We start from the raw sequence: 17,091 nt of genomic DNA, 5'->3' as shown, positions 1-17,091 counted from the left end.
TGCCACTGGCATCTTTTCCAACAGCTAAGATGTTACTGGTTTTTACTTAAACCGAGTAATTGTGTTCTGTTGGTCTGAATTCCTCCAACAGCACCATATTTACATCCATTCTCTGTCCTAAATTGTTAAAAGTTAGACTGGATGTTGCCAAGCGTCCTGTAAATTGTGTGCCAGTGGAGGGGTTTGTGATCCCTGTGTCTGCTGCAGCTTATTTTTTCAGTTTATAGAGTTTGAATTTCTTCCAGGTAAAAGGCTTTGCTCAAAGTGAGTAGTCAGTACTTCACTTGCTGAAGTTTTCTGTGCCTCTGCCATCCTCAGAAAAAGATTAAATGTAGTTAATTCTAACACGGGAACTTCAGTGCTGGCCTGACTTGCAAAAGCACAAGTTAAAGAGTAGGTAAGATAGATTCGTTTTAGCAGAACTTGATGAAATTCCCCACAGAATACTTAAGAAGGCAGCCAAAGCAATCTCAAAAGTACTAGCAATTTATCTTTGGGCAATGTGGAGGATGGGTGATGTCTCAAAGGATTAGAGGAGGGTGATTGTAAGGATTGTAATCTCAAGATTGTAATTTCAAAGGATTACAGGAGGGTACCTGCTTTTAAAAGCAGAGATAGGAGAGCCAAGGGAATTACACACAATTGAGCCGGGTTTCAGTAACCTCAAAGACTAGATAAAAAAAACCCTATTAAACAGTTTATAAGCACAGGACAATTAACTGATAAGAAAAAGTAAAATGGATTTGTCAAGATGAAATCATGCCAGATCAATTTAATGTTCCTCCTTGGAAGCTCAGTCAGCTTAGTAGATAATGGGGAAGCAGTGCATGACTTCAGTCAGGCCTTTGATTCAGCCCTGTTCAAAATCAGTAGTGACTGTCTAGACTGGTGAAGTCCTCTTGGTGGACGCACTGCCTGCTGAAAGATTGTCCCAAGGAATAGGTCTTAACAGCAAAGAGTGCTTCAAGTGGGGAGCTTCAGGTATTTGCCCTGGATGTGTATCTGTCCAATGAATTATGCAGTCCTGATTAACAGCTTAGAAACAGTGTTCCCAGACTGTGCTGCACCTGTACTTCAGAGTGATAGGCAACAGCAACCACTCTCAGCTGCAGGTGAATATCAAAACAGGCATCTCCACATACGAGTTGCCACTATCAAGGCAACTTACTTGCAGTACTCATGTACCCTGTGACTGAGGTCAGTGCCTGCATACAGGAAATACCCAAATGATATCCCAGACTCACCACCTAAGTGCATCCACACAGTAGGTTCCTGGAGATCAGCACTTGAGCAAACTAGCAGTACTTATAAAAAGATGAATGGAGGCTTCCAACCGGAGCAGCCCTTAAGTATGTATGGATCATAGTACTTTGCTGGCAGTGGAAATTGTGGGTTTACCTTCCCTGAGCTAGGAAACTCATCTGTGCTACCTCTTTCCTTAATTTAGTTGGGAAAAAGATGAGTCCAACCTCCGGTTGTGCTCCTCAGTAAAGAAGGCCCAGCCTTCTGCTTACTATGCTGAACTCATTGTCAGTGTGCATTAGGCATGCAGGGAGCATACCCGTTGCTGCAAGGATATGACCATGCCCAGGTGGACTCACACACAGCATAAGTGCACAGCCAGCAGGTGACACAGCTCATCATTTGCAACAGCAGAAACCTGGAAGCCTTTGGATTTGCATATGGCTGCCAGTTTGCATCTTTAGATGCTCAATGTTCCAAAAACAAGGCCTTTCTTTCGTATGGAAACGCCTCTGGTTTAGCTAATTTACCTGTTTTGTTTCTGGGTTGGAGAGGGTCTTCAGGAGAACAAGAGGAACTGGGTTTCATGAAACTGTTTTAATTCCCATAAATTTGTTAGCAGTCAATATGCAATATATGGGATATATTTGCAAGGTTGACTCAAATGCTTGCCAGTAGAGACTGATTGTCTTTTAACCCTCTAATGACCATTTTCTGGTATTTGTGTCATATATGAGTTCAGAGTGCCCACAACACAGAAGAGATTACAAAGATCTGCTGATCTACCATCCCTTGATGTGGTCTTTCAAAGAAACACCACTGCAGTGAGCTGGGGGAGAACTACTGTGCAAAATGTCTGTTGTGTGGAGCAAAGAGGTGAGCCTCTGAGGTTCTCCATCCAGCATGCTAGTCAAGCAATAACACCATTGGAGGAAGCCAAGGGTCCTGCTGTAGAAAAGATGCACATGGGGCACTGACACTGTTAACCCTCCTTGGGCTCTTTTCTTGCAGGTGCCTTTCTCTAACTGCAGCAGAGACTGCCTCCCAGGCACAAGGAAGGGCATCATTGAGGGAGAGCCCACCTGCTGCTTCGAATGCGTGGACTGCCCTGACGGGGAGTACAGTGATGAAACAGGTAATACCCCCGGAGCGGTGCTGGGCTTGCAGAGGACCACAGGACCCCCTGGGCATCACCTGCGGTTGTGCTGAGAGCACTTCCCTGCAGTGCTGAGCTGGGGGCTGCCTTGCCAGGGGGCTGCACAGAACGTCTGCAGGGGCTTCTGAAAAGCTTTCAGGAGTTGAGTCCTGTGGCCCCCAGATCCTGTCTTCCACTAAACCTGCTTGTTCCTGCTGTGCTCAGCTACAAAAGTTAAGGCAGAGAACTTGAGAAAAAGACTTGCATATAGGAAGCCTCTCAGGCAGCCACAAGTAAACTCCATTGCACTGTAGCAGTAGCTTTTATTCCTCAAAAAAAACCCGAAGGAAGGAGACACTTCCTACTCTAATCCTAAATTCCATAGTTATCTGTCTGCCTCCATCTTTTCCTCATGTTAGCACGGTTATTTCATGCTTTATGAAGAAATAAAGTCAGTTCCATCCCGGACTTCACAAGCAGAGAGGATTATTTCCCTTTATGGAATCATCAACCACAGTTTCTGTTGATCACTGGCACTGCAAGAGACCAAAATCCTGGGGTCTTACCAAACACCCATGGACATCTTATTTGTTGGTTTCAGTGGGAGCTTGGATCAAGCCACTCAGGTTCTGCAGTGGAGGGAAAAAGTAGCCTCAGTTTTAGAACTGACTGAAAAATTCTGTATTTCCAACACCATTAGTGCTCCCTCAGTGCTGGGCAATGAAGGCAAATAAATCCTTTCAGAACAGTAGTTCCCTCCACACTGAAGAGCACTTGGGATCCCAACACACCCCTTCCAGAAGCACTGGTCCCAGTGCACACTTGCAGACCTTGGCCAAGATGAAAACTTCAGTAAGCTGCTTGCAACACTTAGAGCAAGCATTCTTCCTTGGGAGAATCTAATTTGTATCCTGTCACACAGGAATTCTGTGTTTTTACTATGAACATATACTACTACAGGATGCTTGGGAGAAGCATTTTCAGATTAAATGGAAGTAGTTCTGGTCATGTGTAATAGGGGTCTTTTGGCGTTTTCCTCATGGTTTTGGGAGCTATCACTTGGTGCACTGGTGAAATCTGTGGGGCTGAGGGGGCAACTGCTTTCTGACAGTTTCCTGCTTCAATTTCAGCTGACAGTAATGCTCTTTATTTCCTGTGATTGCCAGTCTTACAGGCATAGAGAGTGGTTTTACAACCAGTCTCATCCAGCTGAGACAGTGATGCCATCGAAGGAGACAATCTGTTGTGTCCTCTTGCAGCTGCTTGCTCCCACCCTTTGTCTGGGAGCAGCGCTGGTTCTCTGCAACTTCTCTAGTCTTCCTGAAAACCAGCTCTTGGCAGGCTGAATTTCCAGCTAGAATGAGAAGCTGTGTGACCTCTAGTGCTAACACAAAGTAAAAGGCCGGAATGAGCAGCCTTGGGGGAGGAGAAAGATCTGGTTTACTCCCTTCTGTGGCAGCATGGTCTCTGGGTCACCTCAAGACAACAGTGAAAGCACATCTTTAGGATGCAGTGCTAGATAGCTGCCCCTGTGTCTTGGTAGAGGTGGATGGAATCCCTCCTATGTGAAGTTAGCTCAGCCTTGCCTGCAGTTTGCAGGAGATTTCAGGTAAAAGACACAAGAAAAATCAAAGTGTTGGCTCAATGGATGTAAATGAAATGACGGTTTTTCACATCAACAGCTTAGGTGAGGCAATCAGTCCTTAGGAAAGCAGTATCAAGTTACAGATGTCCTTAGGAAAGCAGTATCAGGTTCCAACCAAGCCTGCAGGAGAGAGCTTGAAATCCTCTGTCCTTATTAGCTGGGTATTCCTGTCTTTCTCATTAGCACCATGCTCTGTTCTGGAAGCTATGCTCTGAGTCTCTGTTTGTGCTCAGGTGCAAAGCTCAGAGGGAGACTGCTGGTGAAGGAGTTTTCTGAATGTTTGTTCCCAGAGCTCACTGCAGCCCATTGCTATCCTGCTGGAATCCTAAAGGCTGAGGTAGCTTGTGACTTCCAACTCACTGCTCTCAACCCCTTTCCACTGCCATCAAAGGGGTCATGACTGCCTCCGCTGGAGGCCAAGAGCCATTTGGATCAAAGGAGAAGACCAGAAGCAGCAGGTCCTTGCCTTCTGATCATGGCAGTCATTGGAGACATATGTTGCAATCCCAGCAGGCACAAATAGTTTCATGCAGAGGAAAGAGATGGAGGCATCAATTTTCCCTCTGCAAGTACCAGTAGGACACTTTGCTGGGTGTGGGGAGAGTGATATCTTTAAGACACATCTTCCCCTGATGCTCCAACATGAAATGAGCGTGCTGGGAGTCAAGGGCATTCCTTGCCTTCAGGAAAGAGCAATTTAAACACTTCTAAGACCTGCCTCTGTAGAATATGAAACAGGATCTCAAAGCACTAAAGGAGGCAGGCACGTTTTTAATTTTCTCTCTAATAGAGACATGCAGATGTTTCACATGATGGTAAAAGTGTGAGAGATATGAAGACAGAGAGAAGTAGATGATAAAAATGAAGGAACAGGAAGAAAGAGGAACAGTGCCTGTGTTACAGTAGTTGCAAAGTTTTGCCCAGAAACAGATTCCAAAACCACAAGGGCAGGGGCAGGACTTTCCAGCTTAAAGCTGGAACTAAGCATGCCTTGTGATCTCCTGCCCGTGGGAGGCTGGTTGTTTCAGTGTAAAACACTCTGAAACACCAACATACGATTCTGTGAATCTGCAGACACCTGAAGGGAACACCCCATGTATTCAAGATAGAGGCTGGTATGTAGCCGCAATACATGTCAACCCACATTTCAGCCTCTCAGTGTGCCAAACCTTCCCTCTCCCTGTCACTTCTTTTTCAGATGCAAGTGCCTGTGACAAGTGCCCTGAGGATTACTGGTCCAATGAGAACCACACATCCTGCATCCCCAAGCAGATAGAATTTCTGTCCTGGACTGAGCCCTTTGGGATCGCTCTGACTCTCTTTGCTGTGCTGGGAATTTTCCTGACCTCTTTTGTCCTGGGAGTCTTCACCAAATTTCGCAACACACCCATTGTCAAGGCCACAAACCGGGAGCTGTCCTACCTCCTCCTCTTCTCCTTGCTCTGCTGCTTCTCCAGCTCATTATTCTTCATTGGTGAGCCCCAGAACTGGACTTGCCGTCTGCGGCAACCAGCTTTTGGCATCAGCTTTGTCCTCTGCATCTCCTGCATCCTGGTGAAAACCAACCGTGTCCTGCTCGTCTTTGAGGCGAAGATCCCCACGAGCCTCCACCGAAAGTGGTGGGGCCTCAACCTCCAGTTCCTCCTGGTGTTCTTGTGCACGTTTGTACAGATTGTCATCTGTGTGATTTGGCTGTACACGGCCCCACCATCCAGTTACCGAAACCATGAACTGGAGGATGAGATTATCTTCATCACCTGCCACGAAGGCTCCCTAATGGCCCTTGGCTTCCTCATTGGCTATACTTGTCTCCTGGCAGCTATCTGCTTCTTCTTCGCCTTCAAGTCTCGAAAGCTGCCTGAGAATTTTAATGAAGCCAAGTTCATCACCTTCAGCATGCTGATATTCTTCATTGTGTGGATCTCCTTCATTCCTGCATACGCCAGCACATACGGCAAGTTCGTCTCTGCTGTGGAGGTGATCGCGATATTGGCTGCCAGCTTTGGCCTTCTGGCCTGCATCTTCTTCAACAAAGTCTACATCATCCTCTTCAAGCCCTCCCGCAACACGATCGAGGAGGTGCGCTGCAGCACAGCTGCCCATGCTTTCAAGGTGGCTGCCAGGGCCACGCTGAGAAGGAGCAATGTGTCACGCAAACGCTCCAACAGCCTGGGGGGCTCCACCGGGTCCACTCCTTCCTCCTCCATCAGCAGCAAGAGCAACCATGAAGACCCCTTTCCTCTACCAGCCTCCGCTGAGCGGCAGCGCCAGCAGCAGCGTGGCTGCAAGCAGAAAGTCAGCTTTGGGAGCGGCACTGTCACCCTGTCACTGAGCTTCGAGGAGCCGCAGAAGAATGCCATGGCCAACAGGAATGCCAAGCGCAGGAACTCCCTGGAGGCTCAGAACAGCGATGAAAGCCTGATGCGGCACCGGGCCCTGCTTCCCCTGCAGAATAATGAGCCCCTCAGCGCTGAGCCCAGCTTCCAGGCAGCTTCCAGCCCAGAGAGCAGCTCGCAGGAGTCAGTGGTGGGTGACACCAAAGAAGAGGTACCAAGCCCTGAGGTGGAGCCTTCCCTGCCATCAGCTAATTCCCGAAATTTTATAGGCACTGGAGGTGGCTCTGTAACAGAGAACACGGTACATTCCTAACAAAAGAAGAGCGTGAAAAGCACAACAGCCCCCAAGAGGAACTTGCTCACCTCTTGCTTCTGAATGGGAAAGACAACAAAGACACATTCCTGTGACACAGCCCCACCAAACCTTACTGTTAGCACTGGCAGGGTAACACACGTGCCTCCAGAGGAAGGACTGTGTCTGGGGAGCCTTGGACTGGATTTGCTTTTGCTTTATTGAAACCAGGACATCTCAGAAGGACAAGTGAAGATCGCCTCTGGTGGGGCTTAAGCAGAAGTCTGCATGCTGCCTTGCCTCCATAAGCTTTTCCTGCCAGACTGCAACTCAGCTGACTATGGGAGGCACTAGGCAATTCCATTATACTCTGCTTTTACATTTATGTATAATATTCCTCTTTCCCACTATGTATGATATTCCCTCTTTATCCAGTATATGTGATCTGTAACCATGTGCATCAGGACTCCCAGCTCTACCAAAAGCAAGGTACACGGTTTCACTTGGGGAAAGCACGGTCATGGGGAAAATAAAAAAGCCCCCAACATCCTGCATGCTGTGTACAGCCAAGGGTGTGAACATGTAAAGTATTTAATGTGACAGAGCGCCCTGCTATTTATATTTAGTAATGTCCCAGTCTCTCCCTTCTGCCCAGCAGGAAATACTGGACAATACTCTTCATAGACTCCATTGCACTAGCCCAAACTCCTAGGTTCCTACTGGTTTCCTTCAGCTGAGGTAGTTTTACCTCCAGCCTGCCTGCTTTAATGGAGGGGGAGAACAGCTTATAAATCCCTCCCAGAGAACGTTGTGAGAGCACAACGAGATGTATCCATGATCGATTATGTCGCTAGTAGTTGTATGCTTAACAAAGTGTTGCTGCTGTAATATTCCACATGGCATACATGGCTAACCCTTTCGCACCATAGTCAGTGTTGTGCTTTGCCATATTAATCTGCCTTGCACAGAGCATTGAGCTAATTGTGATGATACTGGTGGGCCTGATAGAAAGCAAATGAAACAAGTGAAATTGAGTTAGGTGTGGAGAAATAGCCTCCAAGTGTGGTAATATGATTGCAGGAATGGATGACCATCTAAGTGTGTGTACTGGTACACAACTGGAAGAGGAAGATGTACAGGCCTGGGCTCTGAGACACACACAAAGACAAATGGATAAATCAGATATGTTTTGGCTCCTATAGACCACCTATTAGGTTATTTCCCTCCTGATCCATCTTGAATAGAGGGCACTTAGCACAAGAAGGGGGGACTGCACCTAAATTGAAACTATAAGGACTTCAAAAGAGAGCATAGCAGAACTTCATTACTCTTGTCCCACTCCCCCCAAAAGCAGACATAAGTGCTTTTGGTTTTGCAAGGTATGCCTGGTTCTTCTCCATCCATGCTGGGAAGGTTGAAGTAAGAGAGTCATCAGAAGAGAAATTTGGTGCAGTCTGATGAGAGAAAAAGCACCCCTCAATGGCCTAGCAGGAGGGGGTGGGTTACACTGCAGAATTGATTTCCCTGTTCCCAGATCCCATGTGCAAGAACAACTGTCTGACATGAAGATGTCAGCACCCTCCCTCATCAAGCGTGAAGGTAGTCTTAACCAGTATGGAAAGGTCTGCAGCCTAGTGTGAGCAGAGATGAAAGGACTATGTGAACGCGTTAGGGAAAATACCACAATTCTCTTGTTACTGTTTGTGCTTGGTTGTTCTTTTGCCAGGGCAGGAAATAAAACAGGCGACATTACTGCATAAAAACTTTGTTTTGCCACCTCCACTTGTTGCTGACTAAGAACAGGGGTTTTGGTTTAGGAGAGTAAAATGGAAGTCCAGAAGCCCAAGAAGCATGCTATTCAGACAACTTATTTTAGCCCGTTTGGTGATCTGTTGCATCCCCCTCAGAGTGGGCTCAAAAATTAATTGCAGCACATAAGAACCAATCTGACTTCAACTGTAAGGCCTGCAAATCACAAGTATTTGAGTTTCAAGAGCTCTGTTTCAAACTCAGAAAGAAAGAGTAGTTTGAAAACACAAATCCTTGTGGCCAGTTTTGGAAACCACATTCCACCCCTGGACCCACTGAAAGTTGCTTAAAAAAACGGTCCCTTCTTACCACGGCTTCTAGGCTTAGTTTGGATTACGGAACCGAGATCCTTGGTCTCCTCAGTGTGACTGCACGAATGGAGATAGGCACTAGGTGGCAGAAAGGGCTAAAAAAAGTACTTCGGCTACGGCCCACACTTCCCAAAATGTCAGTAAGCAAACAGTTTTAGTGCTAGTGAATCCTTCCTACGGGCCAAACCCAAACTGAAGCGAAACTGACAGCACTGAAAGCAGAGAAGAGTTTAATGAATGAAATGAAAATGACACAAGACACAAACCAAAGACTGCACAAACACATGCAACATGAGAAACTAAAAGTCACCCTCCGCTGCTTTGGTTGGAGAACAATATTCACTGGCTAGGCACACAGTAGGTAATGTTGACATTTGGGTGGTTTTCATTCTCTGGGTAGTTTTCATTCTTTAGATGTTTTTTACTTCTTTACATCTACTTAGAAGGAATCTATAGACTGGCACACAATGAGGCTCTAACAACTGCCATAATATTACAGCAACAGACCAACCATGCTCAGTTTGCTGGGGAACCCCCATCTACCTCCAGTGCACACCCACCTGGAGTTCTAAGCCTCAAGCCCCACACACTGTGTGAGAGCCGCTCCTGCAGCCTGTAAAGTGACACACACACTAGATGCAAAGAAAGTTAAGCAGAAAAGGACCCTCTCCGTGAAGGGGTTTGAAACCAGACTCCTTTTCCCCTGCACAGAGGTGGGTGTATGTTGTCCTCCAGCATGCAATTTGCTCAGACACCCACCCAAACGGCGGTCACTCAAAAACCAGTGTCACACAAGACAATACTGATGTTGGGTAACACCTTTCTGTTGAAAGCTCAAGCCTGAGAACCTCCACTGGCATGTCTCACTAGAAGCTGCCCAAGTGAATGGTTGCCCCATCCCCACCCCAACACCTACCATGGCTCAAAAACCTACTGGAAAGCATGTGCCACTGTGGTGTTTCCTGAACCAACCAGCAGCAAAGCAACAACAGAGTGTATCTGTTCTGTGGTGGGATTTCTATTGGCAAACCTGGCTGATAGGCAAGGAAATGTCCCAGTGAAGAGCCCCATCCTTCATCCCCACTCTGCTCACAAACCTGGCAGAGCTCTGCCTTCCCAAAGCCCCAGCAGGATGTTTATTTGCCCTCCACAGAGGAGAGAGATGGTACCAGAGGAAAGAAATCCTGCTTCCTCATTCTGTTTCATGCTTCTCACCATGTCATCCGTACCAGTGCAGGAGATCCACCCAGCATGCAATACCTCCTGCTATGAAATTTAGGGTTGTATTTACGAATTTTTCCAAGGGCTGCTGGGAACCGGGGGGGGGAAGGTAGGGTTTTGTTCTTGTTTTTCCAAGAAATGCAGATGTTTGGGGGGAAATGTAGCTAAAAAGCTGGACATTCAGACTGCAGTCTCACCAAGGGGGGTCTCAAAACTTGGATAATTCAACATGGCCTTCAGTTTGCTGGCTGAGGAACAGCAAAATCAGCCTGGGATAGGGAACAACATGGTGAACAAGGAAGTCCCGGACGTGGCACTTGCCATGGTAAAGCGAAAGGTGGCAGCCGCTGGAAAACGTGACACACTGGGAAAGACAACAGCCACAGTGGAGGCGAGGACAACCAACCCTCGTGTAGAGCTGTCACCGGTGGGGCCGTCCTGCGGGCGCTTTTATTGCGGTTCGCTTCCAGCTTTCCCCCTCTTTCACCCTCCTGCCCAGCCACTGAAGCCTGGTCCCGCTGTGCTGTACCACAACCACCCCAGCCCGCCTGCCCCCTGCTGCCACAGCACTCACTCAGCTCGGCTCGGCGGACCACCCGCCCCGGACCCGCCCGGTGCAGCCTCCGATCCCGCCCCGCCACCAGGCCCGGCCCCCCGCCGGGGAGGAAGGGGTCGAAGCGGAACGGAGCCGGCGTCCACCATGTTGTGCGGCGGCGTCTCGGCGGTCCGGCCCGCCACCGGCGAGACGCAGCAGATCGTGGACGAGGTGAGGGGCTCGGGTTAGCCCCGGGCCCCGGCAGGGCCTGGCGGCGGGTGTCCCGGGGTTGCTCCCAGCGGGCCTGTTGGCGGTCGGAGCCAACGGCTTGGGCTGCCGTCGGGCTGGGCCTCCCCGGCGGGGGACGCACGAACCGGCGGTAGGTTTGAATGCGCCGACGGGCTCCGACCCCGTGCAGGGGATGGCGGGGCCCGGGTGCGCAGCCGAGCGCGGAGACGCCTTTGCGCCCATCAGGGTAAAAGCAGGAAGGCTGCCAAGCGGCGCGGATGTGTGCGCAGTCACTGCCTCTCTGCAGCCCGCCCTCCGCCTGCTTGGCCGAGCGTGGCTTCATTCAGAGCAGGTTCAGCATTTTAGAAGGACGTTTGTGAGGATTTAGAGAGGAGCCCTAGGCAGCGTTTAAGTGCTCAGGGAGAGCTGGGGTGAGCCCAGCTCCATTCCTGGCTGTGCAGGTGATGTGTTGCCTACCAGCGTCAGCGCAGGGGCACCGGGCAGCTCTAGCGTGTGCCTGTTCTTGAGCTTGAGGAAGGACCTCAGATGGTTTTTACAAGGTCTAAACATTGTAACCACGTTCGTGCGTTGGGTTTTGGTTGTTTGTTTGGGGGGCTTTTGGAGGGTATCAGGGGATAAGCAAAAAAACCTTTGCTGCTTCTGCTATTTCCTAACACAGAATTAAGCTCTAATCACTGCCAGCTCCAAATCCTGGTATTACGTACAGTAACTTAAGTACTGCCCGTATTTTTACTCTGAAAACGCCAATGTACAACTTAAGTTCTTTCAAAGCACGTGGTGGTGGTTCAGTCCCGAGAAACCCAAGCTCCTTCTGCTTTTTGGTTTTAGGTAGGGTGTGTCAAGCCAGTGAAGAAAGATGAAGGACGAGCTCCAGCTTCTTATGTGCTTTGTCATTGTTTATTCCAGCCTGGGTTTATTCCCCAGGCTGCAGCTGTTTCTAAACATGTACAGAGTGCCCAAAGGCACAAAAGTCATTGAAATTAACATTTAGCTTGTAGAATCTGATGATTTTGCATTTAAAAATGAGAGATGTGCATCTCCTAAGCACCAGCCTGGGTTTGTAGTAATGACTACGTTACTGAGAGTTGCTGAGAGTCACAATTACTGTTTTGACCTGACAGGGCCTACATGTCGTGTTAATGGTAATGCAGATATGCAATTAGCATTGCACATGGGCTGAACACTAGGTTTGAAATCCTGATTTTTCTGTTCTGTGGCAGGCTGCAAGGGGTTGGTAATCCAAAACTAAGATGAGGAGTACAAAAACAACACCCAGTTGGCTTCAGAAGTGAACATAATTAACAAAAATCTGTTATTTTCATTTAAATCACACAAACACTTCAGAGTTTGTCCAGCTTGTTTTGACTGCCAGTTTAAATTACTGAAATACACGTGGGAAAACCCAAAATGTCACAGACTGTAAAGGAAACATTAGTTCTGTTAAATAAAGGTAGATATCTCAAATTGTTTTGTTTGCTTAAAATCAGATCTTTGTGGAGATCTGTTACAGCCTGACAGTTCACTTGCCATAAATACATTTCCAGTTCTTGCCTCCATTATATTGTTTCATAAGAATTCTGGTGATGACCAAATGTGGCCCTGGCAGGTACTGCTGCTCACCTAGAGTAGGTACAGCATGAGGCAGAGCAGGACATCTTCCTTCTGATGGTGTCTGGTTTAAGAGTCCCATAGGCACTGCATCTACACTGCAGGGATTTCCACCCAAGCCTGTTCAGCCTTTGGCTTGCCACTGGCAGCTGTGGCGGAGGTTATTCAGGGTGATTTTGAGCCATCCGCATTTTAGTAACTGCTCCAAGGCTAAGGAAAAGGGCCACGCTGAACAGCAAAGAGCCTTTGGGGTATGATCGTTTTCAGCCCTGTCATTGAACCACAGATTGTTTGGGTGGGAAGAGACTGCATCTTCTGCCTGAGTGCAGGGTCAGCAGCCTCAGGCTCCTTGGGACTTTGTTCAGTCAGGTCTGAGGATGGAAACTGCACAGTTTCTCTGGGCAATGTGCTGTAGTGCAGGAGTGTCCCCAGGGGAAAAGCTTTCCTTATACCCAGTCTGAACTTCCAGTTTCAATTTATGACCACTGTGTCCCATTATTCTGCCATCACCCCTCAGTGATCTGACTCCTTGTAGGTACTGGAAAGCCTCAGTGCCTTCTCCAGGCTGAGCAAGCTCATTTTCTTCTCACAGCAAGAGTGCTCCCGACATCTGAGCTCACTACAGTTTATTGACATCTTTCTTGTATTGCAGGCCCAAAACTGGACACAATATTCCAAATGTTCTCCAACAAGTGCCAGTAATTTCCTGCCTCTCTCTTCCAGCTAGGTTCCTGCTGATGCAGCCTGTTATTGTGTTACTGGGGCACAGTGCTGGCTCATATTTAGTGCATTGTCCACCAGGACCCCCAGACCCAGACTGGGATCATGAACTAGCAGGGCGGGCTGATACCAGATCTTGCAGAGTATTTCCCTCTGGGCTCTCCCTCTCCCTACTGAATCAGAATGCTCACTAGTAACATGCTGTGGTGAGTCACTACCATAAGCTTGCAGCCACGTCTGGCTCTGAGCTGTCTGTGGTCATGGAGCCCAGTGGTCAGCTTCCTGGTGGAAATACAAAACATGCTGAGCCAGAGCGATTCTGAGACTGTGAAACCAACCTTGTACAGTGCCTAGGATTGCTAAAGGAGCACAGGGCAGGATAGGGCCAGTGGGATACCGATGTCTGCCCTCTCCCCTGCTTGAGATTTGTAATAGTAGCTCTGGTGATGGCAACTGAAACCACTTGCTCCTTCTTCTGACTCAGGGGAAAGGAAAAGTGGAGGACTGAGTCAGTGTGCTTTCTGGGCCTGTACCCTTCCTTGCATCTTAGAATGCAAACTTGTTGGGTGCACTTTTTTTTGCCATATGGCAAAAAACATGTACAAAAGCATCCAAACACAATTATCCTACTTTTGATGTACTGTTCATAGCCTAGAAGAAGTATAGAGACCTCTGAGAGACGAGGTGCAGTATGGTCATGGCTTGCAGGGACAACAGGATGGTCGCTGCTGAGCTGTCTTGGAAAGGCACCAGAATCTGATCCTGTGCCTTCTCAGTGCTGGGAGAGGTGGGAGAACGTTCCCTGTAGCAGGAATTGTTTCTGTTCCTACTTTGCCAAGAGTAGTGACAAAACTGACACTTGTTTTCTCCCAAGGAAGCAGGTGGGATTCAGGCAGGAGAGCAAATGTATTTATTCCCCTTGAATTTAGGAAGAAGAGGAAGTACACCATATGACTGGAAAGAGAAGATCTGCTCACTGCTTGGTACAGTTGCACTCAGAGTGGAGGGAAGGCTACATAATGATACAGTGCAGGAGCTAAGGCCTGGGTAGAACTGCACTAGCAGCAAGGACTTCCAAGACTAACTGATCTCACCCTTGTAAACAAAGCCTGAAATCATCTGGTTTCCTGACCAGGAATTTCACCATCTAGCCATGATATTCTAGAGAGTCAAGCATGGGAGAGAAAAACTGCAGCTCTTACGAGTTCATGCCTCCCTCTGGGGTGTTGGACAAGTTATTCTGACTTCTTGAGCACTGGTTTTACACTCTGAAAACTCAGTTGATCACTCAGAAGGCTTTATGGTTCTGTTATTTTTAGGAAAATATTTGCAATTTTAAAATGTTACAGATTCCAGCAAATACGGAAGAACTATCAAGTAAGAGCTGTAAAAGCCTAGGCTTGGGTAGTTGGCTTTCAAAGCTTGATTTGTGGATGGATGTCTGTTCTGTGATGCCAGATCAGTAAGAGCTTGTTCTGAATTTGAAAAGGGAGCTAATGCTGAAGTGTCCCTTTTTCTTCTTGTAAGAATGATGTATATTGAAATCTTCTCTTTAAAAAGATATAGTCCAATGCATTTAGATACTGAATCACTTTACATTTGTTGTTAGATGTACAGGACAGAAAGAGAAGCTGAGATATCAACAGAGGAAATAATTTGTCAAATAAATCTGGAACACCCTCACAGTTCTCTGTTGGAGACTCCAGACTTGGTGACTGAATCACACCGCTGTTGTGGCTTTGCTTCTGTCTACATTTCTGGTCCTGCTTTAACACAAAACTTAACATTATTAATTTTGATTTTTGTAATAACTAAGAAAAGCAGGAATTCTCTGTGTGGGAATTCAGCAGCAGTGACCTGAAGGGTGCTAGAGCACACTGATAGTGTAGGCTTTAGGTCCTAAATACTTGCATCAGTCTTAAATAACCTATTGTTTCCTTAAGGTGAGATCTCAGCTAGAAGAAAAAGAAGGGAAAACCTTTGATGTCTTCACTGCTGTGGAGTTTAAAACTCAGGTGGTTGCTGGAACAAACTACTTCATCAAGGTAAAGGATGCTGAGCAATGAGGTTTTATTTTCTTTTTTAATTAACGCGTATAGTATTTGGAATAGTGGGGTTTGTTTTTTTGGTCTGGTTTGGGTTTTTACTTTTGTAGAGACGGATGCTTATGATTTGGCCTGAATAAGAAAAAACTGTCCATTTAAAAATACCCCAGTGTTAAAAAAACAAAACTAATAATCCCACCACCACCCAGCCTGTATTAAATGGAGATAAAAAAAACTTCTCTGTTTTCATAATTACTTTTACTTTTTAGTTATTTTCTGAAGTTTGGTTTGGGGGATAATTACATGTGTGCGATGTTCAGCACTAACATTGCATTAAGTGACGTCCAGATGTGTAAAGACACAAAAAAGCATCCAGCCTGCTCTGACTTTGCCTGTAGTGCTACCACACATAAAACCAAACACTTGTTGTGCCAGATAAGATGAGAGCATTTTGCATGTATTCAATGCAGTAATCACTTCTCTGCAACTCCTGTCTGATTCCCTCCCTGTATGTTCCCTATCTCTGGCATAGGGAGGATTAACAGGCAAAGAAGAATTGGGTGGTGTTTCCACAGTCATGACTCCCATTCTGGTTTAAAACAAGACCTTACCTTCTGAGGTGATGGGTTTTCTTAATACTCTGCTTCTCCATCCTCGAAACACACCAGTCTACACCATCCCTCCCACTGAAGGCTGCTGTTACTCCATGGAGTAACTCACTGGTTTTCGTGCTTTGCAGGTCCATGTTGGCAACGATGAGTTCATGCATCTGCGGGTGTTCAAAAGCCTTCCTCATGAGAATAAGCCGCTGAGTCTCCACAGTTACCAGAGCAGCAAGACTAAGCATGATGAACTGTCTTTTTTCTAGCAAGCTTATCTTGTTTTATTACGGTTTCTTGTGTGCATTTTCTATAGGCTGCAAAATATTGATTCCTGTGCCAACAAAGGAGAAAAGAAAGTATCTTCTTTTTTTAACTTAATGCTGGGAAAAAATTCCATGGTTTTTATGCCATTCCCTTCCTCTGCAGCATTTAAATTTGAGTCACACAGCTCTTCTTTCACCTTCACTAATGCAAACCCAAGTGGCTGCACTGACTTCAGTACAACTTAACTGGAATACTGTGGCTGAGTCCCATTTGTGGAATTCCTTGGTCTGGAAATTGGAAGGGGAGTGACACTAGCACTCGTGTATTTGCAGCAGGGAGCAAGAGGAAAGCCTGAACTTTTTCTGTGCTGTTCTGCAGCTGTGAATATATGTGTAGATTCAGATTGTACTATATATTTTATTGGGAATGACCTGAGGAGGGACTTGAGCTGAAGCAATTTTGAAAGTAAGAGGAGGAGTGTATCTTTTGTAACAAACATTCCCTTGGTAATCGTGTTTATGCTCTTGCAGCAGTAGAATATAACGTCCAGTAGAGGGTGTATGAGTTTCAAAGAACCCAAAAATCTTGCTTATTTTCTCCTGAAGTCCTGGAAAGGAACTTAAGCTGGACAAGCATTTCTGCACTAATAACAATAAATATTTCTCCTGACTTGACATGGCATATTTGACTGGTATTTCACTGTTCTCTTTACTGGTTTTCAGTATTGGTTATTATCTTGCTCAGATTTTTTTCCCATATTTTCATATGGGAAATGCTTTTTTTTTCATATTTCAGATAACCTTATGTTTCTTCTATGTCCTAATTAGGAATATCTTAATCTGGTGAGAGACATGACAGGTAACAAAGACTTCTGCAATAGAAGTCACACTTAAGGAAAATGGGCTCAGTGGAGCAGGGACCTGCTGACAGAGGACACAGAAGAGACTGGGGGACTCAACGCTGCCCCTGTCTCGGCTTTTTCTGGTAGGACTTTCTTTCAGGAACTTGAGGTGCCTAAGAGGAGCAGAAAAGTCTGGAGAACAGAAGAATTCCCTTAAACTGGCTGGATTTAGGCAG

General features: G+C 46.8%; 2 protein-coding genes across 2 annotated transcripts in view; both read left to right on the top strand.

Annotated features, from left to right (window-relative positions):
* CASR (calcium sensing receptor) overlaps window positions 1-8,413 on the top strand; it is a 38,305-nt gene extending 29,892 nt beyond the window's left edge. Inside the window, exons 5-6 of the mRNA XM_061454178.1 lie at window positions 2,254-2,377; window positions 5,221-8,413. Of these exons, the coding sequence (XP_061310162.1) occupies window positions 2,254-2,377; window positions 5,221-6,671 (1,575 nt within the window). The 3' untranslated portion in view covers window positions 6,672-8,413. The remainder of the gene's footprint in view (window positions 1-2,253; window positions 2,378-5,220) is intronic.
* CSTB (cystatin B) overlaps window positions 1-16,702 on the top strand; it is a 43,867-nt gene extending 27,165 nt beyond the window's left edge. Inside the window, exons 2-4 of the mRNA XM_061454182.1 lie at window positions 10,670-10,757; window positions 15,047-15,148; window positions 15,888-16,702. Coding sequence (XP_061310166.1) covers window positions 10,692-10,757; window positions 15,047-15,148; window positions 15,888-16,016 — 297 coding nt within the window. The 5' untranslated portion in view covers window positions 10,670-10,691 and the 3' untranslated portion in view covers window positions 16,017-16,702. The remainder of the gene's footprint in view (window positions 1-10,669; window positions 10,758-15,046; window positions 15,149-15,887) is intronic.
* The last annotated feature ends 389 nt before the right edge of the window (window positions 16,703-17,091 follow it).

This window comes from Pezoporus flaviventris, unplaced genomic scaffold (genome assembly GCF_033815535.1).
Source record: "Pezoporus flaviventris isolate CSIRO_AGI_PZ_B2104156 unplaced genomic scaffold, CSIRO_AGI_Pfla_v1 ptg000015l, whole genome shotgun sequence".
In the NCBI taxonomy this organism is placed as follows: domain Eukaryota; kingdom Metazoa; phylum Chordata; class Aves; order Psittaciformes; family Psittacidae; genus Pezoporus; species Pezoporus flaviventris.
This window is presented reverse-complemented; position numbering and strand designations above follow the sequence as displayed.